The 12,973-nt window shown below is 40.6% G+C and overlaps 1 protein-coding gene across 4 annotated transcripts in view; it reads right to left on the bottom strand.

Annotated features, from left to right (window-relative positions):
• The window catches only part of MTA3 (metastasis associated 1 family member 3), a 264,399-nt gene that overhangs the window by 121,862 nt on the left and 129,564 nt on the right, over positions 1-12,973 (bottom strand). For all 4 annotated transcript variants that reach the window (XM_048843021.2, XM_075127129.1, XM_048843022.2 and 1 more), the window contains exon 10: positions 8,642-8,716. In XM_048843021.2, coding sequence (XP_048698978.2) covers positions 8,642-8,716 — 75 coding nt within the window. The remainder of the gene's footprint in view (positions 1-8,641; positions 8,717-12,973) is intronic.

Genomic DNA, 12,973 nt, shown 5'->3' with positions numbered 1-12,973 from the left:
AAGAACATAAGAGCAGCATGGCAACTTTGTTACTGCTAAAATATTCTGTTGAATTTACTTGATTATGATTTTGTTTATATTTGCTACCAACATAACTCTCAAACTTAAGAATGTGCTGTATACGGAAACTAGCATTCATAGCTTATTTGTGACTATCTGGTTTATCTTCACAGACATACAGACAAGACAAAAGCTGTTCATGGGGCATGTGGTAACATAAATAATGTCTGATGCTGTGAGATTTATATTGTAAAAGAAACCCCAGAAAATAATATGATTTATTACTGAAAATTCCACAGTATTATGATACAAGACAGCACAACCAAGGCATGGAATCATGGAAGTTAACAGAAAATATTTTGTTTTTCCCATCTTCTAAAAAAGCATGTTCTAGAAATCACCAATTAAATTACACTGCATATTGGGTAAAGACCTGGCTTCACAGGAATGAGAGTTTTGACATTGACTTCAATGAGGGATTTCATCTGCCTTATTTTCACTGTCTGATATCACCATATATGGGGAGGTTTATGACTTTGGCTTTGTTCCTCATAATACATGCAAACAAAACATTGCACATGACTGATTACACATCATAATGCAATACCTGATATAAAATTGTGAATGTGACAAGTATTAAACCCTTTGGTACCATAATATTCTCTAGTTTTTGATCAATCAAGATATAAATGCACATGCATATAACCGTGCAAAAAAACCACACGGGCCATCAATCACAACAGCAGCCAACTGGTGTTTTTAGAGTAAATAAAGTTCACATGGGAAACATCCCAGGCACTGTCAGAAATCGCAGTTTTTGAAATGTTAGGATGAAAGAGCAGTTATTGCAGTAGCCTAACCTGCAGTTGATGTATCCAGTGACTTGCACCGTCACTGAAAGGATTCAATGAATCCTTTGTCTACATATATTACATGTATACATTTAATATCAGAGATTCAAACATATAAAAAGTACCTAGCTTCTCCTACAACATCTATAAAAAACAAGTTTATAAAGGAACTGAGTGTTTCCTTTTAAAACAGCCAATTAAATTTCTACAGGAGATGGCAAAAGAGTGACAACATTTGCCAAATCTCTTTATAAGGAGCCAAAAAAGTTGTCATTAAAGATGCAGTGTGTTTACTTGAGCTTTGCAAAAATCCTGCCAGCCCAGAAAATCCATTCTGTAATTTGAACAAAGGTCCATGAGAGAACCAGCTGAAATGGATTCAGTGATCAGCTCTGGTTCCCCTCGGAAACTGGATTCCAATTTTCTATAAAGGGCACCTTGAGGTGACTGCTCCTCCCATCAGAAAAGTTGATCTTGACTTTCTAGATTACTAAGTGCAGGAGGGATCTCTAAGTGTCATAAAGGCATTTGAAAACCCAGTACAAAACAGGGCACCGCGGACAGACCAAATGGCACCCCAGGCGTCTTTGGCGCCTCCCCTCCACTTGTTAAACTTTTGAATATCTTATTTTGTATTGCATTTGTAGCCAATTTCATGACTTTGATGCACGATTTATCCCTGTCATATAAAATGATAAATTTGCACACCAGGATCTATAAATCTGTATTTATTCATGCGATATATAAGCAAATAAAAAAATAATTTTCTCTAAGTTTATAGAAACTTTTTAATTTTAAGAATAACTGAAATGTACTAACATCAAGAAATTGAACTGTGCACCAACATTGGGTGGACCAATATTAAATAGTGTTATAGTAGGTGACAGCCTTAGAACCTGAACCTTAGTCCTTTAGTTCAAAAGATCCCTTTTTTTGTGTTTGCCCTCACAACCAGAACAGAAGTTTGGCGCCCTCCATGCCCAGCATTCCAGGTCGTTGCTTGGGTCGTCTGCCCCTAAATCTGGCTCTGACTGCTGCTGACACCAGCTGTGCCCATGGCTCACTTCCACACCACTTCTGCAAGGTCCTCATGGAGTGGGAAACAAACTTTGGAGGAAGGGTTCTCTGGAAACTGAAGCAGACCCTTCCTCAGGTGTTTCTGCTTATGGGTGTCAGTCTTAGACATATCCAGGACTTCAGATACTGCTGCTCCATGAGAGCCAGAGATCTCATTGGCAAACACACCGACGTCCTCTTGCAATGGGGGAGGGACTTCCCCCCTCCAGGAAGAACTCCTCCTCCTCCTAGCTCTCATGGACTGTGGAAGGGCACCGACACCCAAGGAAGTGCCCTGGGATATCCTTCAGGAGGAAGACCTGGCTGTGCCCCAGGGCAGAGGGGTAGCAGGAATCGGGCCTCATCTGCCTGAAAGATCTCTTGTGGTGAGAGGAAGTACAAACCTGTTGCTCAACCATGAAACCCTGTGGCTTCTGGAGGAGAGAAAAAGTGCTATCCCCATACCAGGTAAGGAATTAGGGAAGAGCAGGCTGAAGCTGGCATGGAGGTGGGGACTCCCAGTACCTCATACCTTATTGTGTTCTTCTACAGATCTCTGCCTTGGCCCTGACACCCATATTAGATGGGCCAATGTCTACCTAGATAAGTTGGGGGGAAAGGAGACTCCTCTTTTGGAGTCTCTTCTCAGGAGGAAGGTTTCAAGAGGCAGGCTGAACACAAAGGCCCTGACACGGATGGCAGCAGCTTATTTTATAGATGCTGCAGTGTTTGGTATGATTCTGAAGGAACTGCTTCAACCACTAAGGTACTGCTCTTCAGCCAGGATCCCACAAAGTACTGTGACACAGATGCAGCTTGCAGAAAGAGTGTAGGCTGCAGAGACGAGGGGATGTGCTAGGAACAAAGTGCTTAGCAAAAGCTAGACCAGACATATCAGTGCCAGAGCTGAGGAGCAGCAGCAAAAATGGGTCCTTACCCAACAATACTTATAGTCTGACTTTCCAGCTGATGTGGCAGTAAGTGAATGTGCTGTTATGAAATGGGGACCCAACATGTGGGAACCAGCAGTGACAATCAACCAATAAATGGGTGGCCTTGAGAGGTAATTGGGAAATCTTTCAATAGACAAAGTATCTTCATTGTCACTGCAAACTACCATTCAGAGGGCTCATATATTTCACAATTTTGCAGCATTCATCCCTTGCTGCAGAATTACACTCCTAAAATCACGTCTTTCATGAAATAAATGCTCATTCCTTATGGTGCCTGAAATAATCTGGATAATGTAAGCACAGTATAACTGACTAGGTTGGCACAGCCTGGAAAAATAGCTCTGAAGGTGTGAACTGCCCCATTCATCTTAGTCAGGGCCATCTGGATTCCACAACTGTGGTATTTGGCATTTTTCTAAGATACCAGAGAATCTAGCATTCTTGCTATTTTCCTGCAGTTAAATATGTAACTTTTTGTTTCATATCTCCCAGTCCTACTGTGTCCGCTCATCAGCTGCCTCTTGCTTTCCAGTTTCCCTACAAAAGCAAGTTAATTGGATTGCACTGTCTGTTCCCTGCACTGCTCTATGGAGACAGATAGCAGGAGTTTGGTGAAGCATGGCTGAAGTCCACCTTGCAGCCAGCCACAAAGCAGTGGGAGCCAAAACTTTGGGCGGGCTGGAGAACAGGCTGAGGCTCAAAGAGCCTTGGACATGAGTTTCTGATGCTTGCTACAAGTTCCCCCTATCCCTGTCACATGTGTGGGGAAGAATGCTTGGAGCTGGCCTGCATGGACATTTGTTGTACTTGAGGCCTGTGGCATGCAACCAGGCTGCCTGGAGAGCACAGAAATAAATAATAAAAACCTTGAAAATAAATAACAAATAATCACAAATAATCACAAATTCTACATAAATATGCATTTTCAGCGACGAGTCTTAGCTTTATATTTGGGTGGGGAAGTGAAAAAGAAGGGTATTTCATTGTGACAGACGAAACAGAAAGAAGAGACACAAGAATTCATTTTTGGCTCAGAGATTCAACTTAGTAGAGTATTACGATTCAGTTCAGAAAATCACAACTTAAAAGTAGGATTGTGGGATCAGTGCCATGTCCTTGAATGAAACAGATCCTCTTGGCACTATGCACTGAGAAACTAAGGCATAATCAGGGGCAGATGTCACAGTGGAAACCCTCTGATGCTATGGCAAAATAAAATAAAAGTAAATTTTAAAATCCTCTGAACAGAAGGAAGGCCTGGAGAACATGCTCAGATAGATCTAATTTTCTCATCTCTCTAGGGAGAAGGTAAAGTCACTATGAAAACCCTCTCTTTTCAAGGAATGTACTACAGTAATTGCAGAATACTGGAAGAAGAAAACATTGTTCTTTGATAAACGTCATAGGTACAAATTTTATACAATTTCTATACAAAAACTGGTGTGAGACTTAAGACCACAGAATAGCTAAAATGATAAAAACTGACACAACCATGAGTCTCTCTCTCTCACACACTCCCCCCTCACGGGTGGGCAAAAAGAAAAAGGGCTCCTCTCACAATCCCTAAGCATTAGCTCACCAGAGCAAGAGAGGAAAACTAGGTAAAGGAAGAGAAGCGGCACCACAGCAACCCATAAATCTTAAGGGCATTTGCAGGGGGAAGAGGGAAACAACACCCCCACAAAACCCCCCCAAACCTGAGCCTACACAGAGGATAATACAAAAGAGAGAAATAAGCAGCATGTGGTAGCTAAACTTCAGTACTGGCGTTGGGGTTGTGTGGGAATGACATTTTACCAAGTTTTCCTTCTTTATTTACTGAAGGGGATCATATGCATTCTTATATGAAATAATTATAAATACTATTTTATGTATAACCTAAATTTGGGGGAATGACGGCCAGATGCATGAACAATGAAAAAGCAATTTAGCATTTTACATTCTTATTTACTAAAGCTACTGCTAATCTTATACGCTTAGGTATATAACATTGCTCCCTAGAGAGAAGGACAGAAAAAGGTTGTGGGGGGCGGCGGTGGGGGGGAGGGAAGGGAGAATGGCAATGTGAAAGAAAATGTAGAATCAAATGAAGAAAAAAATCTTAAATGAATCTACATGTTCCACAGAATCTCTATGGATAGTAATTCCATGCTCTAATAAGAATATAACAGTAATGATCTATTATCGACCACTTGACCAGGACAGGGATAGTGACAATGAAATGCTAACGGAGATTAGAGAGGCTATCAAAATAAAGAACTCAATAATAGTGGGGGATTTCAATTATCCCCGTATTTACTGGGTACATGTCACCTCAGGACGAAATGCAGAGACAAAATTTCTCGATACTTTAAATGACTGCTTCTCAAAGCAGGTGGTACAAGAACCCACAAGGGGAGAGGCAAATCTTGATTTAGTCCTGAGTGGAGTGCAGGATCTGGTCCAAGAGGTAACTATAACAGGACTGCTTGGAAATAGTGACCATAATATAACAACATTTAACATTCCTGTGGTGGGAAGAACACCTCAGCAGCCCAACACTGGCATTTAATTTCAGAAAGGGGAACTATGCAAAAATGAGGAGGTTAGTTAAACAGAAGTTAAAAGGTACAGAGACTAGAGTGAAATCCCTTCAAGCTGCATAGACACTTTTCAAAGACACCATAATAGAGGCCCAACTTAAATGTATACCCCAAATTAAAAAACACAGTAAAAGAACTAAAAAAGAGCCACCGTGGCTTAACAACCATGTAAAAGAAGCAGTGAGAGAAAAAGGCATCTTTTAAAAAGTGGAAGTCAAATCCTAGTGAGGTAAATAGAAAGGAGCATAAACACTGCCAAATTAAGTGTAAAAATGTATTAAGAAAAGCCAAAAAGGAGTTTGAAGAACAAATAGTCAAAAACTCAAAAGGTAATAACAAAATGTTTTTAAAGTACATCAGAAGCAGGAAGCCTGCTAGACAACCAGTGGGGCCCCTGGATGATCAAGATACAGAAGGAGAACTTAAAGATGATAAAGTCATTGCGGAGAAACTAAATGAATTCTTTGCTTCAGTCTTCATGGCTGAGGATTTTGGGGAGATTCCCAAACCTGAGCTGTCCTTTGTAGGTTACAAATCTGAGGAATTGTCACAGATTGAAGTGTCACTAGAGGAGGTTTTGGAATTAATTGAGAAACTTAACAGTAACAAGTCACCGGGACCAGATGGCATTCACCCAAGAGTTCTGAAAGAACTCAAATGTGAAATTGCGGAACTATTAACTATGGCTTGTAACCTGTCCTTTAAATCAGCTTCTGTATCCAATGACTAAAATATAGCTAATGAAACGCCAGTATTTAAAAAGGGCTCTATAGGTGATCCTGGCAATTACAGACCGGTAAGTCTAACATCAGTACCTAAATTGGTTGAAACAATAGTAAAGAATAAAATTGTCAGACACATAGAAGAACATAAATTGTTGCGCAAAAGTCAAGATGTTTTCTGTAAAGGGAAATCATGTCTTACTAATCTATTAGAGTTCTTTCAAGGGGTCAAACAAACATGTGGACAAGGGAGATCCAGTGGACATAGTGTACTTAGATTTCCAAAAAGCCTTTGACAAGGTCCCTCACCAAAGGCTCTTGCGTAAATTAAGTTGTCATGGGATAAGAGGGAAGAACCTTTCATGGATTGAGAACTGGTTAAAAGACAGGGAACAAAGGGTGGGAATAAATGGTAAATTTTCAGAATGGAGAGGGGTAACTAGTGGTGTTCCCCAAGGGTCGGTCCTAGGACCAATCCTATTCAACTTATTCATAAGTTGATCTGGAGAAAGGGGTAAACAGTGAGGTGGCAAAGTTTGCAGATGATACTAAACTGCTCAAGATAGTTAAGACCAAAGCAGACTGAAGAACTTCAAAAAGATCTCACAAAACTAAGTGACTGGGCAACAAAATGGCAAATGAAATTTAATGTGGATAAAGTAATGCACACTGGAAAAAATAACCCCAACTATACATACAATATGATGGAGGCTAATTTAGCTACAACTAATCAGGAAAGAGATCTTGGAGTAACCGTGGATAGTTCTCTGAAGATGTCAACGCAGGGTGCAGCAGCAGTCAAAAAAGCAAACAGGATGTTAGGAATCATTAAAAAAGGGATAGAGAATAAGACAGATTATCTTATTGCCCTTATATAAAGCCATAGTACGCCCACATATTGAATACTACATACAGATGTGGTCTCCTCATCTCAAAAAAGGTATACTGGCATTAGAAAAGGTTCAGAAAAGGGCAATTAAAATGATTAGGGCCTTGGAATGGGTCCCATATGAGGAGAGATTACAGAGGCTAGGACTTTTCAGCTTAGAAAAGAGGAGACTAAGTGGGGTATATAAAGGTATATAAAGGTAGAGGTATATAAAATCATGAGGGGTGCAGAGAAAGTGAATAAGGAAAAGTTATTTACTTTTTCCCATAATATAAGAACTAAGGGCCACCAAATGAAATTAATGGGTAGCAGGTTTAAAACAAATAAAAGGAAGTCCTTCTTCATACAGCACACAGTCAACCTGTGAAAGCTAGGACTATAACAGGGTTTAAAAGTGAACTAGATAAATTCATGGAGGTTAAGTCCATTAATGGCTCTTAGCCAGGATGGGTAAGGAATGTTGACCCTAGCCTCTGTTTGTCAGAGGGTGGAGGTGGATGGGAGGAGAGAGATCACTTGATCATTACCTGTTAGATTCACTCCCTCTGGGAAACCTGGCACTGGCCACTGTTGGAAACCAGGATACTGGGCTGGATGGATCTTTGGTCTGACCCAGTATGGCCATTCTTATGTTCTTCTTATGTTCACATTCATTGTGTGCCATTGAGCTTTTCATGGAACGTGAAGAACCGTGGGGCAGGGGGTGGCCAGTGCATCTGGTCAACAGCACAGAACCACTGGGCCAAAAACACAGAACTAAAGAAAGCCGCAGCCCACTCCCCCACCCCATGCACCGGAGCAGAAGCCACAGCTCAGTTATGCAGAAAACTAAACATGTCGAAGATTCCATCCTTCAGACCTGCAACCTCTAAGCAGAGCAAAGCTCTTTCGTACAAGCTCTGACTCCTGCTCAGAATTTGGCCTCATGTATATTCTTCGCTGTTACTTCTGTGCGGTAAAGACAAACCGTAACAGAAAGACATGGCTTCAGTTTTGATACTAGAACTTACTTCCTTGCTCATCAACATCTTAAAATCAAAACGACAAAACAGCACCCATAACAGCAGCTATGGAAGGCGAAATAATTGCACTTCATGAGACAGTTAGATGAACTAAAGCAGAGCACTGTGGATAGCCTTTTCCCTCCTCTTCAGCGTTGCCTTATGTGACCTCGCTCATAAAATGCCTCGTTCAGCCATTTAAAATAAAAGTCTCAAAGGATAATGCATATGATGAAAAATTCCATCATTTTAGAATTTTCTCTTTTTTTAAAAAAAAAATGTACAATCGCTCTGGGAACAAAGCACTTTATTTTAAACATGCAACTGTTCAACCCTGTTAAACACCTTTTAGACTGATAACTAAAGCTGGGAAAATGAAACTGCAGCAAAACCAGATCAGACCAAATTAGGTATTTTAAAACCCCCAATCTCAGAAATAGTTTTAGAATAGGTCTTTTTAAAAAGGTAAAGGAATATGCAAATGTCTACAAAATACTATTTATAAATAGTTTTTGTACAAGTCCATTGTTTTAAGACTATTACAGAATATTACAGGTCCATTCATACTGAAATAGCCATACAATTACCTGTTGTACGTATCTGTCAGTAGTTTTCCACATATAATAATATTCAATGATGCTAGTCAGCGACTTCCAAGGGAGCTGAAAAACATTTGGCATGAATTAAATACAAGCAAAAAGTGTGTCAGGAAATTTAAATAGCCACATCTTATTTAGCAAAAGATGGAGTAAATGTTCTTTGTATGTTAGAAAGATTCAGAATTAATGCAAATAAAAAGGTTAAACAATGTAAAACCTTTACGGGAATTGCTATTTTTAAGTTACATGCCTAAACCATTGGTTCTATATGGCCAATGCAGAATCCAGTGTAATAACACACAGGCAGTACATTTCTCTCACTTTTTTCTTTCTTTTTTAAACGACAGGTAGAGAACATCATCACAATTAGAACAAATCACTTTCACATGACTAAGAGTCTCACGGGAACTTCACATGTGAAAATATACCAGCCAGAATATTAGCTCAGTGCCAATATCACAGAGGTTGGCTGTCCCACTATTGGTAGCAATGCCTGTGCTAATGATACGGGTGGGCTGTCATGCCATGACCTTCCCCAGTTTCTGCCTGAAACACATACTTAGGGCCCTACCAAATTCACAGCTGTGAAAAATGCGTCACAGACCATGAAATCTAGTCTCCCCTATGAAATCTGTTCTTTTGTGTACTTTTACTCTACACGATACAGATTTCAAGGGGGAGACTAGCATTTCTCAAACTGGGGGTCCCAATCCAAAAGCAGATTGTGGGGGGGAGGGGGTCATAAGATTATTGTGGGGGTGCTTGCAATATTGCCATCTTTACTTCTGTGCTGCCTTCAGAGCTGGAGAGCAGTGAACGCTGGTTGGCAGCCCAGCATTGAAGGCAGCGCTGCAGCCAGCAGCAGCGTAGAAGTAAAGGTGGCAATACCATACCAGCAGCCACAGAGCTTCCTGCAGCCAGAAGAGATTCCTGGAAGTGGGTCTGAGCTGGTCCTGGGAGCAGCCCATGCAGGGCAAGAGGAAGTCCTGTCCCTCACCAGCCTGGCCAGGACCAACAGCTGGAGCCGGCATATGGTAGAAGCACTCAGTCAGGGTGCCCAAAGTCCTGCCCCTCCGTGACTCCAGGCCCAGCACCCCGGCGCTCAGGGGTTAAAGAGGCCCTGGGCTGGCTGGGGCGGGTGTTGACTGCGGAAATCCCCTGACCAAGGCACCCTGGGCGGTTGCCCATGTCACCCACTTGAAAGGCCAGCCCTGCCTCCTAAAAGGGAGGACCCCCCCAAACCATGCCACCCTCACTTCTGCTCTGAAGACAGCGCAGCCTCCAGCAACAGCGCAAAAGTAGGTGGCAATACCATCATCCCCTACAATAGATTTGCAAATCCCTCCCCTCCCACACATGACACTCTTTTGGGTTGGGACCCCCATGGTTACAACACCATGAAATTTCAGATTTAAGTATCTGAAACCATGAAATTTGCGATTTTTAAAACCCTAGGACTGTGAAATTGACCAAAATCAATCATGACTATATACTTATTATATTATTTCATATTTGTATTATTGTAGCACCTAGGAGCCCCAGTCAGGGTCCAGGACCCTGTTGTACTAGGTGCTGCACCAAACACAGAACAGAAAGACAATCCCTGCTCACAAAGAGTTTATAAATCTAAGTAGAAGACAAGAGACAACAGAGGGATACCGACAATCTGATGGGGGAGTACAAGGAAATAATCGCACAATGTTGGGCTGCATGACAGGCTATGGACTCAGCGCACCAGCAGGCTAGCCGTTGTGAAGCTTTTTACACTAGCAGTTAAGTAGAAACAGAAGGGCCCAGAAAGGGGCAGATGCTGCCACTTGGAGCAAATTTGGTGCTGAGGCTGAAATTTCAGTAAATCTCTGTGCAAAATCTGGACAACAGACCTATTATATCTGTGTGCAAAACTGGGCAACAGATCTTCTTATAAACCTTTCACAAATGTACATTTCCTTGTCATTAGAAAAGTAAGGATGTTTATGTGTGTGAGAGAGAGAATAGAGCAACTATTTATAACTCCCACAGAAATATCTAGTCCACCAGAACAATTATCTGTATTACAAGCAAGGAATTAGTTACACCTATTTTAAAATACACGTTGGACTTTTCCCACAAGAGTTGAAAACGTATTACTATTTTGTTTATGATATTTCATATAGACAATAGATTAGGAAATCTAGCCATGCATTAATTGTAATCTTTGCATTCCAGTTATGAGATTAAGGTTACGAAGTCCCAGCAATGCAAGGTCTATTTTCTAAAGTTCCCTTTGCCATTTTACAATGTTGGCATAAAGATGAAATCTCCCTTTAAAAACTGACTCGTGTATAAGAGGTTAAGTAAAAGGTTATAATACATAATACAAATCTTATTACTGTTTCAATTCAACAGTAAACATCAGATTGTAAAATTTTCTCCTACCTCTCCTAATTCCACTGCCCCTTTTGACCGACACTCTTCCAATGTTGGCCATATTTTTATATATACCAGATAATGAAACAAAGCATAAATTATTTTGCAATTAATTGTGTGTGTGTGTGTGTGTGGTGTGTGTGTGTAAATACACGTTTCTCTTTTCAACATTCTTCCAGCTTCTCTCGTAAATAAAAAATAATAAAATACATTTTAAAAAAATGCTATGTTTTGAGAGAACTCCAAGCAATCCAGGAAGGCACACAGATTGACCTCAATGGACCAGCTCTGCTGAGCAACCATCCAGTACTGGTTGGGTCCATACCTTCTTGAGACATTACTGCCAGAATCTAATGTGCCAGATATTTACACATATTAGATGATGCAGCCATCAGGCGGTAGATTCTCACAGGGGTCCTACCACAGTAGCACCAAAGGGAGAGTGGAGATGCACTCACTCCAGTAAATGTTGATTAGCCCCACCTTCCTATTACTTTAGTCTAGCCAATCCTAGCTTCTCCACTGTTATTCATTCTGAGTATGGTCACTGCTAGTTGCACCTTTGTTGATACTGGTGGCATCCACATCAACAAAAAGTACATTTCTCTAAACCTTACTAATAGTTTTCCATGATGTTGCAACACCAATATGAACAGCCATTCAGAGTGCCCCAGTGGGCAACTGCGTTCACAGGATAACATAGGAAGCCATACCTTTTCTACAGCTCTTGTTCTCAACTGAGGAAGCCTGCCTGGCATGCTGGGTGTGAAAACCCTGTATTCCAATTGGCTACCCACCATGCCCGACTGACAGGTGAAGAGGACTCTCTATTTGTCCAGAAGAGTGTAACCACTTTATGGAAAACTATTAGGAAGGCAAGATAAATGTGTTTTTCAATGGCTGCATCTGCCACAGAAGTTGTAAACAGCTACAGAACTGTATATTTTCATTACCAAATTTTATTATGCATTGATCACAGGAAAGAAAAATTACCATCTGCAAACAGCTGTGTGCTGTTTATGTAAGAGGTAGATTGGCAGTGAGGCAGCAATGACACAAGGACGTAGAGTTGATCTGCAATTTCACTAGCTGCCCCAGGGTAAAGATAGAACCCTTGTTAAGTTTGAAAACGCTAAGCGGGATTTTTAAATATTTAGCTTGGAAATGTACATGCATTTTTAAACCTCAAATCACAGTCCTATACTCTTAATGATTTAGAGCCGTCACATTCTTTTTTTAAACCGCTTTTATTTTCACCCACCAAGACATTTGAGAAGCAAGAGTTATAAATCTCTGGAAAAAAAATTTCATTACAATGAAAATGACGACAAACCCTTAAATTATAACAGCACTAGGGAAGTCACCACAACGAGTGTCTTAACTCTCGGACCAGGGAAATAGTCCTCGTTTGGGGAACACAAGGCTCTGTTCTCTTCCCATTGTACTATCTTGAGGTGTGAAGAAATTCAAATGTACTTTCAATCCAGTACATTTATGTTCATTATAAGTTAAAGGTTCTCAGGAAAACAGGAGAACAGCAAGAAATGAGGTCTTGATGAGAAACTGATGAGAAGATAGCAGCCTGACAAATTACTATTCAAAGCCTATATTGGAATGTTATAAAAATATCAGGAAAGTAAAAATTAAATAGTATACAATTGAAATTTCATGGTCTGTTGAAAAGGTAAGGCAAATTCCTTTACTCTAATTAATTTACTGTTATGAACTTACTTACTAATATTAGTTCTTGTACACTTTGAATATGTCAAGCACTACGCAATGCTAACTATTACTAACTACTGAACAGTAAGTAAGGCTGAAAAATGCATTGTCTCTAAAGAGCCATACTGTATAAGAGTGGCAATTGAGGCTGCCAAGTGTTGCAAATCCAGAATTATTCCAAAAGCAGTA

Source organism: Caretta caretta, chromosome 3 (assembly GCF_965140235.1).
Source record: "Caretta caretta isolate rCarCar2 chromosome 3, rCarCar1.hap1, whole genome shotgun sequence".
Taxonomy (NCBI): domain Eukaryota; kingdom Metazoa; phylum Chordata; order Testudines; family Cheloniidae; genus Caretta; species Caretta caretta.
Note: the sequence above shows the minus strand (reverse complement) of the source record. Positions and strands in the feature narration are given on the sequence as shown.